Source organism: Protomyctophum bolini (genome assembly GCF_963924005.1).
Source record: "Protomyctophum bolini genome assembly, chromosome: 4".
Taxonomy (NCBI): domain Eukaryota; kingdom Metazoa; phylum Chordata; class Actinopteri; order Myctophiformes; family Myctophidae; genus Protomyctophum; species Protomyctophum bolini.
The window spans coordinates 20,413,942-20,431,162 of NC_137865.1; the positions used below are offsets into that span (position 1 = coordinate 20,413,942).

Below are 17,221 nucleotides of genomic sequence, written 5' to 3' on the forward strand. Positions count from 1 at the left end.
TCATTTGGCCATATCTATCAGATTCTGTAACGATGTGGGTACCCATGTCTTTTCTCTGTGTACAGATACTACTCCTCTGTCAATGTAGATGACAATACGTCCAAATGTGTACAACTGTTTGCCCTCGTGGCGTTTGGCCAACAGGGGCATGAAGACGATGTTGTTCTCCTCTGCTTTGGTCTGGATCAGGTCTTTGAAGTTTGTCTGCAGACTTGCACCATGGCCCCTCTGAGCCACGCTCTCCGCATCCCTACGCTCCTGCAAGGCTTCGTATTGGAAGTCCTTATGTCTCTGTTTGCACGAGGTATACGCAATGTTCTCCCTCGCAACAGGCTGCATGTATTCAGCCATGCCTGACGACACTGCCCGGTTCATAATGTACAGTGCTTCATTGAATTTGTCTTTGATGAGTGGTTGAGATAACACCATATCGCTGAACATGTTCTTCCAACCTAGGTACCACTTTGTGATTTCCTCATAATTAGGACTGTTATTCAGCCACGAACAAAGGACCTGCAGCCACTTGGGAAAGAAGTTTTTGTCCAATAAGAACACAAGGCTGGATGGGGACATCATGCCATCCCAGTCCATCACCCAGTGAAAGTGCTCCATCTGCTGGTGGTGAGGATTAATAACCAGCTCCACAAGACACAGAGCTAGTTTAGGGATGATGTTTTTAACCATGAAGGCTTCCCATGCTCCTGAGGAGAACACATCTTTCCACGGCTGCAGTACGAGGCGAGCCGAGGTGTCACTGGGATGCCACCACTGTAGAGCATTAGCTAGCTTGCTGCGGATGGGAGGGTACAAAGGCTCGAGACGTGATTGGAGTAATGGTAGCCATGGGTGAAGCCAGAAATGGATGGGCACCGTGTCAGTTAAAGGGTTCCAGTTATCCACCTCTCGCTGCAGGCGGGGTAAGATGAGTTGTTCTAACAGGTGATCCAGTATCCAGAGGGGGAGGATTGGAGCCCATACTTCCACACAGTCCACCATGGGTCCAACCAAACAAGGCTGCCAGCCTGACACACAGGTCCGCATCACTGGGACCAACACCTCCCACAGAAGTCTATGGTAGGGGTCCATGCTTGCTTCCGTGGTACTAGAGTGCAACTGTCTCGATTCAAGGATTGCCCTCCATTGCCCAACCTCTTCCAGACCATATGAGCTTTCCTTCAATGGGTCCCAAGTACGCAGCTTCTCTTTAAGTAAAGGATGAACCACAGCCACAGCCAGATCACCCATTCCCATAGTCTTATATTCTTCATAGTATTCTGTCTGCAAGGTTTCAAAGATCTGAGCACATTCCTGCAGGCTGGGCCCCACCACTGGTGACAAGTCTCCAGACTCTAAGCGCTCCACCAATTCCAGCACAGCCTCCATTCTCTGAATGGCATCTTGCTCTGCTGTGAACCTAGTCTGCAGGGCAGCGGATTCATGGCTCAGAGACACAACATCTCGCTCATGCTTTAAACGTCTGGCACTGTGCTTGTTGCTCATCTGACTGTAACCGTAATACACCTTCGGTTCTCTCCCAGTCATATCGATCACCTTAACCTGTGCCAGTTCTCCAGCAGGTGTTTGCGTGCTCCATCCAGACAGCTTTCCTTTTGCCTTCAACTCCTCTACAGTCATGTAGGAATACTTGGGCTTCTTCTTTCCTCCTGCATCTGTAGGATCCCTCCTCCACTGGTCGAGCTCCTTCTGGAATTCCTTTTCCTCCTCATCCTCCGAGTAAAAAACGGGAAAGTCCTGGAGGCTCTTCTGGGTTAGTTCATTGCTGTAGGCACCAACTGCTCCCTTGCCCTTGTGAACCTTTGCCTCGATGGGGGTTAGAATACCTTGAGCATTCTTGCCCAGGCCTTTTCCTGGTTGGTAGCCCATCTTCAGTAAAAGTTTCTGTCCAATCCCTTTTGTGTGCTTCTCCCAGCCACCCAGGTCTTGACCAGTCCATATCCCAGCAGCAAACTTCTTGGACTGGTGCACACGGAAATTACCCCCCATCTGGAGTTTGGTGGACGCAGACTCAGTCTTACGGATACCTCCTCTGACAAAGCTCACTGGTGCAGTATAGTCTTTAGATCTCTTGCCTCCAAAGCTGGGCCTCTCATCATCAGCCCAGATGCCATAGGTGGCCTGATCCTTAGTCTGTCTGTGTCTCTGTGTGTCGCGAAGAGACTTTAGCATTGTAACAATGTGGCAAGAACGTAAACGAGAAGCCTAGGTCCTTGTATAATGTAGAGATATCTGAGTTGTACAGCCGAAGGCGATGGCGTCTCTCTTTGTGAGGGCTGGACTTGAGAAGACGCACATGGGAAGGAATGTAGCCAATAGTGCTTTCATTATTTAACGGGTAATAGGGCTTGGCTGGATGCTGATGTCACAATGACATGTCAATTGTCTGGAAGCTTGTCACGATGACGATGCATATGGAGTTCTGCATTAATGATCCCAGTGCTAGATGCCCATATATGAGGAACTACATCAGCCTGGTCCAAATGGAGATTGTGATGTCAGACTTGGCCAGATAATTGGTAGAGGAGGGTGAGGCCATTGAATGGGTTGCAGAGGCCAGACAATGGTCTGGATGGCTGGAGGGTGAGGCCAGAGAACAGGTGGAGGAGGGTGAGGCGAGAGAATGGGTTGCGGAAGCCGGAGAAAGGGGTGAGGGCGAGCCCACTGAACAGCAAGGACAAGTTTGAGACTGATAAACAGGTCCAGTCCAACCCCAAGGTATCAGATAGGTCTGAAACATCTGAGGCAGAGGCTAATAAATTGGTCAAGACTTACAAGTTATTCTTACTGGAAACGTTCAAGCCCTAAATGTGTCTATGTTGTCGATGGAAGCCAATTTGAGGCGAATGCGTGATATCTCCGGGATCTCACCATCTACTCTGTCCTTTATAGCATTAATTGTCATGCCTTTTTGTATAGACACTGTCCAGGGCCTTCTCGGAAAGGCCATGTCTTGGCCCTGTACAGCAGTATTGATTCTACTGTAGCCACTAGCCAATAAGCAACCCAAAGTCAGTGTAGCTCAGAGTGGAGTGGCTCAGAGCCTCTGCCTGATGGCAAAATTCTAATATCTCCCCCAGGTGGTTAAGATGTTGGACTTTCACGCGGGAGGCCCGAGTTCGAATCCCAGGTGTTACTTTGGTGCCGTGACCCGGATCGGGTTTCCCTGTGGGAGGTCAAAAGGGGGGTGAGTGTAGCAGAGTGGCTCAGAGCCTCTGCCTGATGGCCTCAAAAGTCTAATATCTCCTCTGGTCCAGAGGGATATCCCTTTGGTCTAGACTCTAGTGGGTAAGCTTGCATACTGAAACCTTAGTTTGACTTCTTTCCAACTACAATATAAAAATATTTCAAACTGCCCACTGGCAATGTACACAAGATATTTGGTCCTGAAACGGTTTTGGAGATTCGATCCTGGACAAACAAACCTGGACACAAGCATCAGAAAAATTACTTCATAAAAAGATGCCATACTCTGGTGAAATGCATTATCCACACTATACAAACCTGTAATAAATCCACATAATATACTGTGGTCAGAAATACGGTATTTAAAATACTATAGCCTATAGTCATATACATACATGCACCCATTACTTTATTTATTTTGCACTCACTTTGTTATGCTATGCACTTTCTCTATACCTTTAACTGCAATATGAGCCTGCACAACCAAGTTTTTCACCCACCTTACTTGTAATGTGATGTGACAATAAAGATTGATTCTGATTCTGATTATGATACCATACACTACTTGTAATGGTGTCAAACTCATTTTTGGTATAGGCTACCTGCATTGGCTAAATTCAAATTAATCTAGGTTGAACCAGTTGTCCACATTCATGCAAGAACCTTCTGTCTTATGTATCACAGTCTCTGCTTCTACTGTTCTACAATTACAAAATGTTTAGCTTTATGAATTTAGATTTTTGTTTAATAGAAGAATATGGGCCTCATGCGCCAACCGTTCTTAAGAAGTTCTTAAGAGGAGATTTGTTCTTAGACCCACTTAGGAAGTTTTAAGAAGGTTTTGGGATCCCTCAATGTTTTCTTAGCTGTGATTTGTTCGTAGGTAAGAACAGAATCTACGCACACGGTGGAGCACTTTATCTTTGTTCTTAAGTGCAATCTTAAGTGTGAATGAAGCCTCAGGCCTCATTCATACCAATCAAGCAATGTTTGGTCGTTTTTTAGTTTTTTTGGGGAGCGGCATGCACCTGGTGGACAAACGGTTTTCAACAGATAGACAGAGTGAAAGACAGCACAACACAGAGATCATGCCTGTTTGTATTGTAATGTATCACTGCACTTCGAAAGGAAAGTAAATGCAACCAAAAAGGACATTGAACCTGTGGACAATCTGTTTCTTATATCTGCGTACATCCAAAGTCTCTGGGTGCATCAGTGGGCTTGTTGGCAATGTGGAAATGTTTGGAACCAACAATAGAGCCACAACAATATTATTTGGTGATACAGGAGTATTGTTTGGACAGTTCTGTTTTTCACCAACAAGTGGCGCTTTTGCTTCACTTTTACAGAATGACACAAAACCACAACATTGCAAGCTTGATCAATTTCAGTGGTTACTTGTTTTAATGGAAACTGGCATGCATGTGTTCACTAAAGATTTCTGAAATGATTCCTTTTTTTCTTTTCTTTTTTTCCTCTTTTAATCTGTGATTGCAATTTGAAATTAATACAGATAACATTTAATCCATGTTTAAAGTTACAGCAAATATACTGCAAATAGATGAGTGGTCTAAATTCGACACACTCGTTCCACCCCACGACAGGGGGTGCAGTGCCTGGTGTCGAGTCGGTCGGACAGAACCGCCCCAAAAAGGCCTCTGCCCACGGACTGTGGACCTGGCCCCTGCCCATTGTCCAATGTCCATATATGGAGCTGGCCTGTTCTGACATCACACCACTCCATATTTGGGAATGCCTGACACAGAACTCCATATGCTGGCCTGTTCTGACATCGCAACACTCCATATTTGTCGGACCCACAGTTGTCCAGAACCCCAAGAAGGCCTCTGCCCGGGCTCTGGACAGGGCCCCTGCCCAGTGTCCATATATGGAGCTGGCCTGTTCTGACATCATTCTGACGTCTGCATAGACTCCATATTTGGGCATGCCTGACAAAGAACTCCATATATGGGCATAAAAGGGCATCTCTGACATCATAACTGGGGTGTCAGAGGTGACGTCACTCTGACATACCTCTGACATCTCAACGCTAAATATAGGTGCCTACGCGAGCATAGATGGATTTAAGCTAAGAACCGAGATCAGGACGCCGACCTAGGACTTCATACCAAGATCGAGCTATCGACCGCCGGACTTCAAGAACCGCTCGTCTCAAGAGGACCATATCTATCCCTTCCGAAACTTCGGAAGGTTGGATTTTCTCGGCCCAATCCCGACCAGATCCCCATACTTGGGCCTCGGTCACAATAAGACTTTGCATATAAAACTGCATGAGCAAGTTATGTGTTGAGGTAGGCTATACAGAGTTGGTAAGACAAGTTTGTTATATTATATTATGGTAGAGTCATACTGCAGCGTGTAGCCTATGAAGTATTGGTATTTTGCCAGTTGTTGAGAAGCCGGTGAGAGCGGTAGAACGACCATGCCATAGAGATGGACAGGAAGAATCAGACGTACACCTTACTGGAGGACAGCGAAAGTGATGGAGAGGCAGTGAAAGAGAAGGAGAAAGGGAAAAAGAAAAGCAAGGACAAAGGAAACAAGAGGAAGCACATCAGGCAGAAAAAGAAGAGCGAGTCATCAAGTGAAGATGAACCCACAAAAAGAGACGAGCAGGAGCCCAACAAGAAAGAAGTAGAAGAAGAAGAGGAGGAGTGGGAGAAGGAGGACAGAGAGCGAATACAAGACCTAGAGGAGAGGGATGCTTTTGCTGAGCGAGTGAAACTGAAGGACAAAGACAAGACACGGAACATAGCGGAAAGGACAGACAAGAAGGCTTATGAAGAGGCTCAGAAGAGACTGCAGTTGGCTGAAGATGACCAAAGGAAAATGTTGCCAGAGCTGAGGAAGCGATCCCGCTGGGAGTACCTGCAGAAGAGAGAGGCAGAGAAGCTGGAGGACCTTGAGGCCGAGATCAAAGACGATGAGTACCTGTTTTCTACTGAGGAGCTGACAGAAAGGGAAAAGAAAGAACTGGAATACAAGCGCAACCTCCGCGACCTGGCCAAAGACTACAAGAAGGCCGGAGCCCACGAGAAAGATGAGAGAAAGAACAGATACTACATGCCAGAAGAGAAGAGAAGCAAGGAGGTGCCACAGAGGGACCTGGAGTTCGATTACATGCCCATGGAGCTGGGAGGAGAGCAAGGTCGCTGGGAGGAGAAGAGGCTGAAGACGGCCTTCTTGAGCTTCGGGGCCAAGAAGGAGCGGGAGCAAGGCATGCAGGAGGAGCGAGAGAAGTACCAGTTGATCCTTGAGGAGGATGAGATGATCAACTTTGTCAGCAGTGCCATCACCATGAAGGGTACCCTGTCAGAGAAGGAGGCACAGCGAAAGAAGCAGTCCCTTCAGGAGGTACGACGCAGCCTACCCGTTTTCCCCTACAGACAGGACTTGCTGGATGCCATTCAGGAACACCAGATCCTGATCATCGAGGGGGAGACGGGCTCCGGAAAGACCACACAGATCCCACAGTACCTCATTGAAGATGGCTACACCAGAGGAGGCATGAAGATTGGTTGTACGCAGCCTCGCAGAGTGGCGGCAATGTCTGTGGCAGCCAGAGTGGCAGAGGAAATGGGCGTCAAGCTGGGCAATGATGTGGGATACAGTATCCGTTTTGAGGACTGTACCTCAGAAAGAACAGTTTTGAAGTACATGACAGATGGCATGCTGCTAAGAGAGTTCCTCACCGAGCCTGACCTAGCCACCTACAGTGTGGTCATCATAGACGAAGCCCATGAGCGGACCCTGCATACAGACATCCTGTTTGGACTGATCAAGGACATAGCCCGCTTCAGACCGGACCTAAAGGTTTTGGTGGCCAGCGCCACTCTGGACACGGAGCGCTTCTCCAACTTCTTTGATGACGCTCCCGTCTTCAGGATACCAGGCAGGAGGTTCCCGGTTGACATCTACTACACTAAGGCTCCAGAAGCAGACTACCTGGAGGCATGTGTGGTGTCTGTGCTACAGATCCACATCACTCAACCTTTAGGCGATATCCTGGTCTTCCTTACTGGACAGGAGGAGATTGAGACTTGTTGTGAGCTGCTTCAGGAGAGATGCAGACGACTGGGTTCCAAGATCTCTGAGCTGCTGGTGCTGCCCATCTACGCCAACCTGCCCTCTGACATGCAGGCCAAGATCTTCAACCCTACTCCGCCTGGAGCTCGTAAGGTGGTTGTGGCTACCAACATAGCGGAGACCTCTCTGACAATAGACGGTATAATCTACGTCATTGACCCCGGCTTCTGCAAGCAGAAGAGTTATAACGCCCGCACTGGCATGGAGTCACTAATTGTCACGCCGTGCTCACGGGCGTCGGCCAACCAGAGAGCAGGCCGTGCTGGCAGAGTGGCTGCTGGGAAATGTTTCAGGCTGTACACGGCCTGGGCCTTCAAGCACGAGATGGAGGAGACCACAGTGCCTGAGATCCAGAGGACCAACCTGGGAAATGTAGTCCTTCTGCTCAAAAGTCTGGGTATCAATGACCTGATTCATTTTGACTTTATGGACCCGCCCCCTCACGAGACCCTGGTATTGGCTCTGGAACAGCTGTATGCTCTGGGAGCTCTAAACCACATGGGAGAACTTACTAAGATGGGTCGCAGGATGGCTGAGCTGCCAGTGGATCCAATGCTGAGCAAAATGATCCTAGCCTCTGAACAGTATAAGTGTTCAGAGGAGGTGTTGACCATAGCAGCAATGTTGTCAGTGAACAACTCCATCTTCTACCGACCTAAAGACAAGGTGGTACATTCCGATAATGCCAGGATGAAATTTGTGGTGCCAGGAGGGGACCACGTGGTGCTGCTTAACATCTACACTCAGTGGATGAAGAGCGGCTACTCCACCCAGTGGTGTTACGAGAACTTCATCCAGTTCCGCTCCATGAAGAGGGCGCGGGATGTAAGGGAGCAGCTGGAGGGTTTGATGGACCGTATAGAAGTGGAGGTCGTCAGCTCCCAGAGCGACATCACTCCCATCCGCAAGGCAGTAACAGCGGGGTATTTCTACCACACTGCACGGTTGAGTAAGGGTGGCTATAAGACGGTGAAGCATCAACAGACGGTCTATGTCCACCCCAACAGCTCCCTGTTTGAGGAACAGCCACGCTGGCTCATCTACCATGAGCTGGTCTTCACCACTAAAGAGTTCATGAGACAGGTGATTGAGATAGAGAGTGGCTGGCTTCTTGAAGTGGCTCCTCACTACTACAAGAACAAAGAGCTGGAGGACAGCAGCAGCAAGAAGATGCCACGCAAACAAGGCAAGATAAAAGAGGAACTGGCTGAGCATGGCAACAAGTGACACAATCCCACCCGCACTGGTGACGGCTCTGTTTGCCAACACAGAACTGAGTGATCTGTCCAGAAAAATTACAGTTGATCAAAACCTCACGTGGAATTGTGCATATGCTATTATCGTTGTGTGAGTTCAGCTGCAAAAAGGGAATGCTTGTAACGGACCCACAGGTAATACCTTTATTGTTTAGTATATATTCAGTGTTGTGAGGCATTGGAACAGGAAGTGTGCCAACAACTGATCACAGCTGATGTGAATCAGATGATTGGGACTCAGCTCAGCTGTGGCACTGGGGTTAAAAACAAGGAAATGCTGCCTCAGTACAGAGAAGACTTGAAACAGACAGCACACAAATGGTGTGGCTAAAGTTGGTTGGTTATGTGGATGGCTAAGGAAAGGAAGGCCAAAGGAACGGTCAAATGCCAACTAACCATGGAACTATTGATACCACACACACACAACATAGCACCTAGATAGATAGGAGGACAAGGTATTTTATTGATTTGCTTGCACTGTTATTGGTATTATTGTTGAATATATGCAGAATTTTGTTCATGTATTGTGTAATGTAGGCCTACTTTAGTGATGTATGGAAAAAGTATGTGCCTGAGATTTGAACAGTTTATGGATTATATTGTAGTGATTTATGACCATTGATACATTGTATTTTGTTTCTGTCCCAGTTCTACGTTGATCTATGAATAAAGCAACTTCAAAATCATCAGTTCAGACTTCATCCTTAAAAGGCCAGCTGGGTCCGCTACAGTAGAACTTTACCTGAATGGACTCCTCATCATCTACCACCTGCAACCTTGAGTTTTTTGTCACGTCACTGACAATCCCCATACATGGGGAAAGCCCCCATATATTGTGCCCAGGTCTTGTGACATCACTATGACATCATCAGGGATGATAGTAAATGAGGGATCATATAGTGTAACGGACCCACAGGGAGGTTTCCATGGTCAATTTGTGTTTTCTTTGAGGCTTTTATTTTGTCCAGTGTCCACTTTAGTCTGGAAATGTGAAGTTATTTTTACATCTGACCTCGTGCATTGTTTTTTTACACCTGCTGCTTAGCGGAGGTTGTAGTGTTGTAGAGGAGGTCTCCCCGGACATGTGCGTATGTCACACTAGTCGATACATAGAAGGATTTTTTGGAATAAAGGAAATAAATAGGCCTACAGTCGAATGGGGTGATATATAATAGCTACAAGAGAATGACAGCTTGGCACCCGTGACAGCAACTTTTATTTCACACGCATGCACGCACGTGCGCACGCACGCAAACACAATGCACAGGAAGCAAAGATTGTGTGTTCTGAAAGTTTTAGTTCCTGTTTCATCGTCTTTCGTAAGAAGTAAGAACATTTGTAATTTCCAACTCTCTCTTTGTTGTAGTGTAAAGATATACACGTTGAGCCGTTTATGTTTAAAGTTGATCAAATAAGTAAAGGAGGGAGGGAGGATATACAAGCTCCAAATATCAGCCTGGACAGTGATAGAAGATGGACCAGCTGGGCAGTATGTTTGAATAACATAACAGACCACACATCAAATAAGGTAATACAAAATCCATTAAAAATGCTTCTATCTTTGGTTGTACTTCACATCATTAAGTCTTTTGCACAAACAATGTCACTGACACTGTAATAATGTGATTTGTTTTAAAGTGCTTTTAAAGCCATGAGACATGAGAAGAAGTCACTGGTTCTTGACATGGCTGTGCTGAGGCATAGACGCCACACAAAGCCAGTGCCGTTTCCCTGCACAGTTATGCTAAAATGTATTCATTTTTGTGGGGAAATCACGCTAAAATTAGTAATGAATGCGAATAAATAAATTAATACATGAATCACGCTGATTGATTGAAGTATTTATTAACAGTTTGCAGAATGGGTACATTTCACATGGGAGCACAACTTAATGCAGACTGTTACTCACGGGTACATTTCACATGGGAGCACAACTTAATGCAAAGACTGTTACTCCTACCATTATTTATATATATTTTTTTCTTTTCTTTGATGTAACATTAACTATGGCCTGTGATCAATATTTTCTCACCCAGAGCTTTCTGTTTGTGTCAGGAATAAACCATGGATGGACTTAAGGAACATATCTTGACAACTCTCAGCGATCTGGGAGAAGATGACTTTAAGCAGTTCAAGTGGCATCTGAAGCTTCCTGTTCATGTTGAAGGCCTCCAGCCGCTCCAAACATGCCACCTGGAACACGCTGACAGGATGGAGACAGTGGATCTGATCGTGCAGACCTACACTACTCATGCAACTCAGATCGTGGGGAATGTCCTGAAGAAGATCAACAGGACTGATCTACAGGAGAAGTTTCTGAACCGACCCAAAGGTAGGTGAAGACAACATGGTAGATATGCATGTTTACAAGTTACTGACAGGACCAGTACTTCTTTTTCTTTTGGGGCTTTTTTGCCTTTATTGATAGAAGTACAGTAGGTAGACAGGAAACGGGGAGAGATATGGGGGTGAAGAGTAAGACACACAGAAATGTTGGTCGGGATCGGTGTCTGAGGTGGGTGGGTCTTTCATGATGCTCATGATGCTCACAGTCAGGTGTTTGGGTTGGCCATGTTTAGTGATAGTGTGATAGAGATAGTGTGAGATAGTGTGATAGAGAATAAATCGAATACACCCACAATGGACTTTTTTTCCCCTTGTTTTTTCTTCACTGGACCGGATGTCTTAGGAATGGATGGACCAAAGAAGAAATTCCCAAATTAATTTCTCTTTTCTTTTTTAGGAATATTTAAAAAATAATATGCACGTTTTTCAATATTTTGATGAGAAATATTTTGTATGGAATATTTTACATTGGGTAAAATATACCCGTGTTTAGTGATGGTGCAACAAATGCAACAGATGTGTAGGGTGTCATCAAGAAGATCATCTCTTGCCGTCATCCCAAGCATAGATCAACTCTGTGGGTATTGTCAATGTAGATGTTAGATAGATATGAGTAGGTGTTGGGTTCAATCAGGTCCATGAACCCTCCCCAAAACCCCAGGATCAACTCTCATTAACCAACCAATAACCAAACCAGATCAATCCTACTGTCACTTACTGTATACTGATGTCTACTGTTGGTTTCAACACTGAACTCTCTCTCGCTCTCTCTCTTTCTCTCTCTCTCTCTCTCTCTCTCTCTCTCTCTCTCTCTCTCGTAGCAAATGTCAGTGATGTTGGAGAGTCTTCAGGTAGCAGTCCCCTCACCACGTCCTCACAGCCTCCACAGGAAGGTAATCATTCATTAATTTCGATAGAAGGTCAGACAAGTGTCTACAGTCAGTGTGCAGAGGAAAAGTATTTATTTCCCTAAAAAGTTATTCTGATTGAAATATTATTTTTAATAGCATACTTACAGTGGTGATAAAAAAATAACTTGTGCTGAATGTCACCTATATCACTATATCACCTTTCATTTTACAACTAAGCAACAAAGCAGATACATTGTCATCATCTAGTGATTAAAAATAGATTTTATACTATAACACTAAGTGTTATAATGTAGGCTATTATTATTCACCAAGTTAAGAAAACTCACCCATGTAATATACTTTCTATTAATATAAGGATTGACTTTGTTCCTTCCAGATCTGCTCGTGGAAACACAAGGACATGTAAAACTACGTATTTCCTTCTACCAAAACGGTCTTAAAGCAAGAGTTGTAAAACCATTTAGCGAGTGTACCTGAAGGGACATTCCAAATGGAGGATAAGAAGCAGTTTAAAGGATGCTACACACATGTCAGAATCATACAATTGGAGGACACAGAGTTCAGCAGTGAGCATGAGGTCATACAGATGGAGATGAAGAAAGCAGGCCAGGAGATCCGACTCAGTGCAATCTTTAAATCATCTTCTGGACAAAACATCAGAATAGTGATGTCCATTGGTATCGCAGGAGTTGGCAAATCCTTTCTCGTACACAAGTTTGTTTCTGACTGGGCAAAGAAAGAAAATGAACTTCCCCATCTCACATTTGTGTTCCAATTCCGCCATCTAAATTTGCTGCAGGGAGGAGAGTTTAGTTTGTCACAACTAATTCACAACTGCATCCACACAACCAAATTCATCCCAGAAGAGGCTCTCGATTATATCTTCACAACGCTGCAGGAGTCAGGAATCACAGATTATGACGAAAGTCCCTTCAAATTTCTGTTTGTTTTTGATGGTCTCGATGAAAGCAAGTTAAATTTACGCTTCAAGACGGACCATATCTGCCCAGATGACTTCACCCATCCCACCTCACTGGAAGTCTTACTGGTAAACCTCATAGAAGGAAAACTGCTACCCTGTGCTCACATCTGGATAACCACACGCCCTGCAGCAGCCAAACAGATCCCTTCTTGTTTTGTTGACATAGTGACAGAAGTGCAAGGGTTCAGTGAAGACATGAAGAAGGAGTACATCATGAAGAGATTCAGTGATGAGAACCAGGCCAACAGAGTCATCTCACACATCAATGAATCAAGGAGCATCCGCATCATGTGTGAAATCCCAATGTTCTGTTCGATCACTGTCACAGTTTTGCAGCCCATGTTGAAGACAGACCAGACAGGTGAGCTTCCCAAGACCCAGACTGAGATGTACTGCCGCTTCCTCTCTCTTCAGACATGGAGGGATGGGGAGAAGTATGAGACACTGGCTGATAGAGCTGTTCTTCTGAAACTGGCCAGACTGGCATTTGAACATCTGGAGACAGGGAACCTGATCTTCTACCAAAAAGACCTGAAAAAATGTAGTCTTGGTGTTGAAGAAGCCCCACAGTACTCAGCCTTGTGCACAGAGATCTTCAAAAAAGACAGTGATTGCTTAAAGGGAGAGCCCATCTACTGCTTTGTTCATCTGAGTGTTCAGGAGTTTCTGGCTGCAGTTTATCTGTTCCACTGTTTCACAGAGAGGAAGATGTATATATTGTATAAATTCCTGGCTGACTGGAAGATATTCCTGGAATTCAGGTCCCTGGACGGCTTCCTGAAGAAAGCCATGCTCAAAGCCCTGAAGAGTGAAAACGGCCACCTGGATCTTGTTGTGTGTTTCCTTCATGGCCTCTCACTGGAGTCCAATCAGTGTCTGTTACGAGCCCTGCTGGGTCAAACAGAGAACAGTTCAGTCCAGAAATCCATCCAGAACCTGAAGGAGATGAACACTGATGCCTCACCTGACAGATGTATCAACATCTTCCACTGTCTGATGGAGATGAAGGACCAGTCAGTATATCATGACATCCAAACATACCTGAAGTCAGAGAACAAGACAGAGAAACTCTCTGAGATCCAATGTTCAGCTCTGGCCTACATGCTGCAGATGTCAGAGGAGGTTCTGGATGAGTTGGACCTGAGCGAATACAAGACATCCTTGGAGGGGCTACGGAGACTGATCCCAGCTTTGAGGAACTGCATAAAGGCTAAGTTAGTAGTCCTTTCAATATCAAGTTATTAGTGCCACAGGGGACACCCTATACGAGAGAGAGAGAGAGAGAGAGAGAGAGGGGGGGGGAGCGGGGGAGTGGGGGGAGAGGTAGGGATTGGTAAAGCAAGTTACGTTCATAAATCACCACAATTCTTAATACACTTCATTATTCACCTTCCACTGAAAAATAGCCTTTGAGCCATGTGGTCTGACTCCTACACTCCTTCCCTCTTTTTGAAACCGCCTTCTCGCCCAGAGTCGCCCTACACACTTGCCCTCGGTAGGTGCGTTCACGCGAGGCTGAGCCATATTAAGTGTAGTCCGAAACCAAGCAGCCTTGAGTGGAAGTGGCTTATAAAGCCCTCAAGAGCGAGTCTATGCCGATCTAGACTCGATTGCCTTGTACAGCCCTGCTCTGTGTCCGCATGGAAACCGCGACCTACAAAATGTAAGAACCACCACAAATAAATCATAAATAAACTGCTCCTAAACAATCTTCATCTGATACAGAATAGATAACGCTCCAACTATAAATGTAATAAACCACACAAAATAAACATCATGGATGTAGTATAAATTATGAAATGTCCTTTTGACAATCACGCTATAATTCCTTTTAAATGTCACGATGCAATGCAATATAACTGTACAACCAAAATAACAGGTAACGCAATGGCATGATGGTAACCATGGCAACGAATGGTGTCTGTTTCCTGTTTCTGCACAAGGAGGTTGCATTTCCAAACAGTTTTTTTATACCCAGCACCCTAATCAAGGGAACTTGATTCAGCTGGAGGGGCACTTCCTGACAAGGGAAACTCCTGAGAGCACTTCAAGTCAAGGGACTGGTTTAAAAAAGGCCCACGTGTTAGTTGAGACAGGTGATCTGACTCCTACACTCACTATGTTAGTTGAGACAGGTGAGATCTGGCTCCTAGACTCACTAAAAACGTATTTATTTCGCAAGCACTTTATTTTATGATATATATTTTTTGCTTGATTTGTTGCATTTTAATGTTTTACCTTCTACTGTTGTTTCGTGCCCTTGTTTTAACATGATTATTTTACCTGTTGTACAGCACTTTGTAACTTTGTTTCGAAAGGTGCTCTATAAATAAAATGTACTTACTTACTTACTTACACTATGTTAGATCAGCTATTTTCAAAAGAAGTTGGGCTGAAAAATACTTATTCATTTGAGGTTATGTGACGTGAAAAGGTTTTTAGAAAGGCTTAGCTTAGTATAAAAGCGGGTGCCCATGGCACAACATAATTTCAGATGAGGTCTGTGGCCATTGAACATTTTCATCTGCCAAAAATATGGACACCTGGCTTAATGTGGTTATTACAAGGTCTGTGGTCAGTTCGGTAGGTAGGGTCCACAATGTATTTGTCTGGTATTCAAATTTTAATTGAGTAAAAGTCAAAATATACATCAAATACTTAAAGTACTCATTAAGCATAATGTCCCATTTCACCAGTTGTATACAAATATTCATTTTTTAATAGTTAATCTACAAGCTTGCAACGTGTGGAATTGCGGTGCGTTGTGAGCTTGTAGAGAATTATATAGGGCTGAAGTGTTACTGTATGTTTTGTAATAATAATCAAAATCTACAGTAAAAGAAAAAGTATTGAAAATTACGAATACTCCAGTAAAGTAAAAATGTACCGGTAATGTACTTACCGGTACTACTTAGTTACCTTCCACCACTCTGTGTGTGTGTGTGTGTGTGTGTGTGTGTGTGTGTGTGTGTGTGTGTGTGTGTGCGTGTGCATGGTGTGATTATGAAGCACACTGAGTTTATCTGGTATAAAATTGGCTTGACCAAAGACAGTTAATGAGACAGAATAACATTTTCATGTGTTCATCTCCATTCAGGTTGCAGAAATGTGGACTCACAGAGAGATGCTGTGAAGATCTGGCCTCAGTTCTCAGCTCCAACTCCTCTAGTCTGACACACCTGGACCTGTATGATAACAACCTGCAAGACGCAGGCTTTAAGCGTCTCTGTGTTGGACTGACGTCAACACATTGTAGACTGGAGGAGCTCAGGTCAGTAGTCCTGAAGTTTCAACCACAAACTGCATGCTCTTTCTCTCTGCCTCTGATTCTTCGGTCATTATTTTTTGTAGAATTAATCCAGGGGTTGAGAATAGAGGGTTTGCGCGTGACATCATCACGTCACCTTGTTGAGTAAGTTGTAGGCTACTGTATGCCTATCAACTGTATTGTTTTTAACAAATGACCGAAATAAAATAAACAAAAACACCCGACAGATAACATTTTGGATGTGTAGATAATATCCTATGTAAACAGAATGTGGGAGATACCAAGTTGAGTCCATACAGGGTAAACTTGATAGAATGTGGGAGATACCAGTCGGGTCCACACAGGGTAGGGGAGTAAAACACTACGAATATACGTGTTCATCTCCATTCAGGTTGCAGAACTGTGGACTCACAGAGAGATGCTGTGAAGATCTGGCCTCAGTTCTCAGCTCCAACTCCTCTAGTCTGACACACCTGGACCTGTCTGTTAACGACCTGCAAGACGCAGGCGTTAAGCGTCTCTGTGTTGGACTGATGGGAACACACTGTAGACTGAAGGAGCTCTGGTCAGTAGTCCTGAAGATTATCTGTCTATTTATTCAAGCCTGTCTGTCTCTCTCCCTATGTCTCTGTGTCACTGTGTGTGTGTCTCTCTCTCTCTCACTCTTTCACACATTGTATTGTACATGCACACCACACACTCTTGCACGCACGACGCACACACACACACACCTGAACGCAAACACTCACGCTCGTAGGCATGCGCACGCACGCACGCACGCACGCACGCACACACGCACACACGCACACACACACACACACACACACACACACACACACACACACACACACACACACACTTCCACCAACATTCATTATTCCGTGCTTTATAGATTATAACATGTCACAGTCACTGCCGGTGTTTACAGTTACCTTTAAGCGTCAAAGCATCGTAATTCTACCTCCTTATGATGAAAATCTGCTTGAAAAAAGTCCCATGATTTGTTATTGAGCCGCTAAAGACAGTTAATGAGACAGAATAACATTTTCATGTGTTCATCTCCATCTCAGGTTGTGGCAGTGTGGACTCACAGAGAGATGCTGTGAAGATCTGGCCTCAGTTCTCAGCTCCAACTCCTCTATTCTGACAGTCCTGTACCTGTGGGGTAACGACCTGCAAGACGCAGGCG

The 17,221-nt window shown here is 45.0% G+C and overlaps 2 protein-coding genes across 2 annotated transcripts; one reads left to right on the forward strand and one right to left on the reverse strand.

Moving 5' to 3' along the window:
- LOC308314485 (tuftelin-interacting protein 11-like) lies at positions 1–2,187 on the reverse strand (the record flags this gene model as incomplete). Its single annotated transcript, XM_080762116.1, has 1 exon — positions 1–2,187. The coding sequence occupies one exon, from the start codon at positions 2,185–2,187 to the stop codon at positions 1–3; it is 2,187 nt and encodes a 728-aa protein (XP_080618242.1).
- Positions 2,188–2,194: 7 nt separating this feature from the next.
- LOC308314486 (pre-mRNA-splicing factor ATP-dependent RNA helicase DHX16-like) lies at positions 2,195–8,600 on the forward strand (the record flags this gene model as incomplete). Its single annotated transcript, XM_080762117.1, is given in 3 exon segments — positions 2,195–2,207; positions 5,611–5,642; positions 5,644–8,600. Coding segments are annotated over 3 exon segments (2,937 nt in total). The 3' UTR covers positions 8,536–8,600.
- Between the last annotated feature and the right edge of the window lie 8,621 nt (positions 8,601–17,221).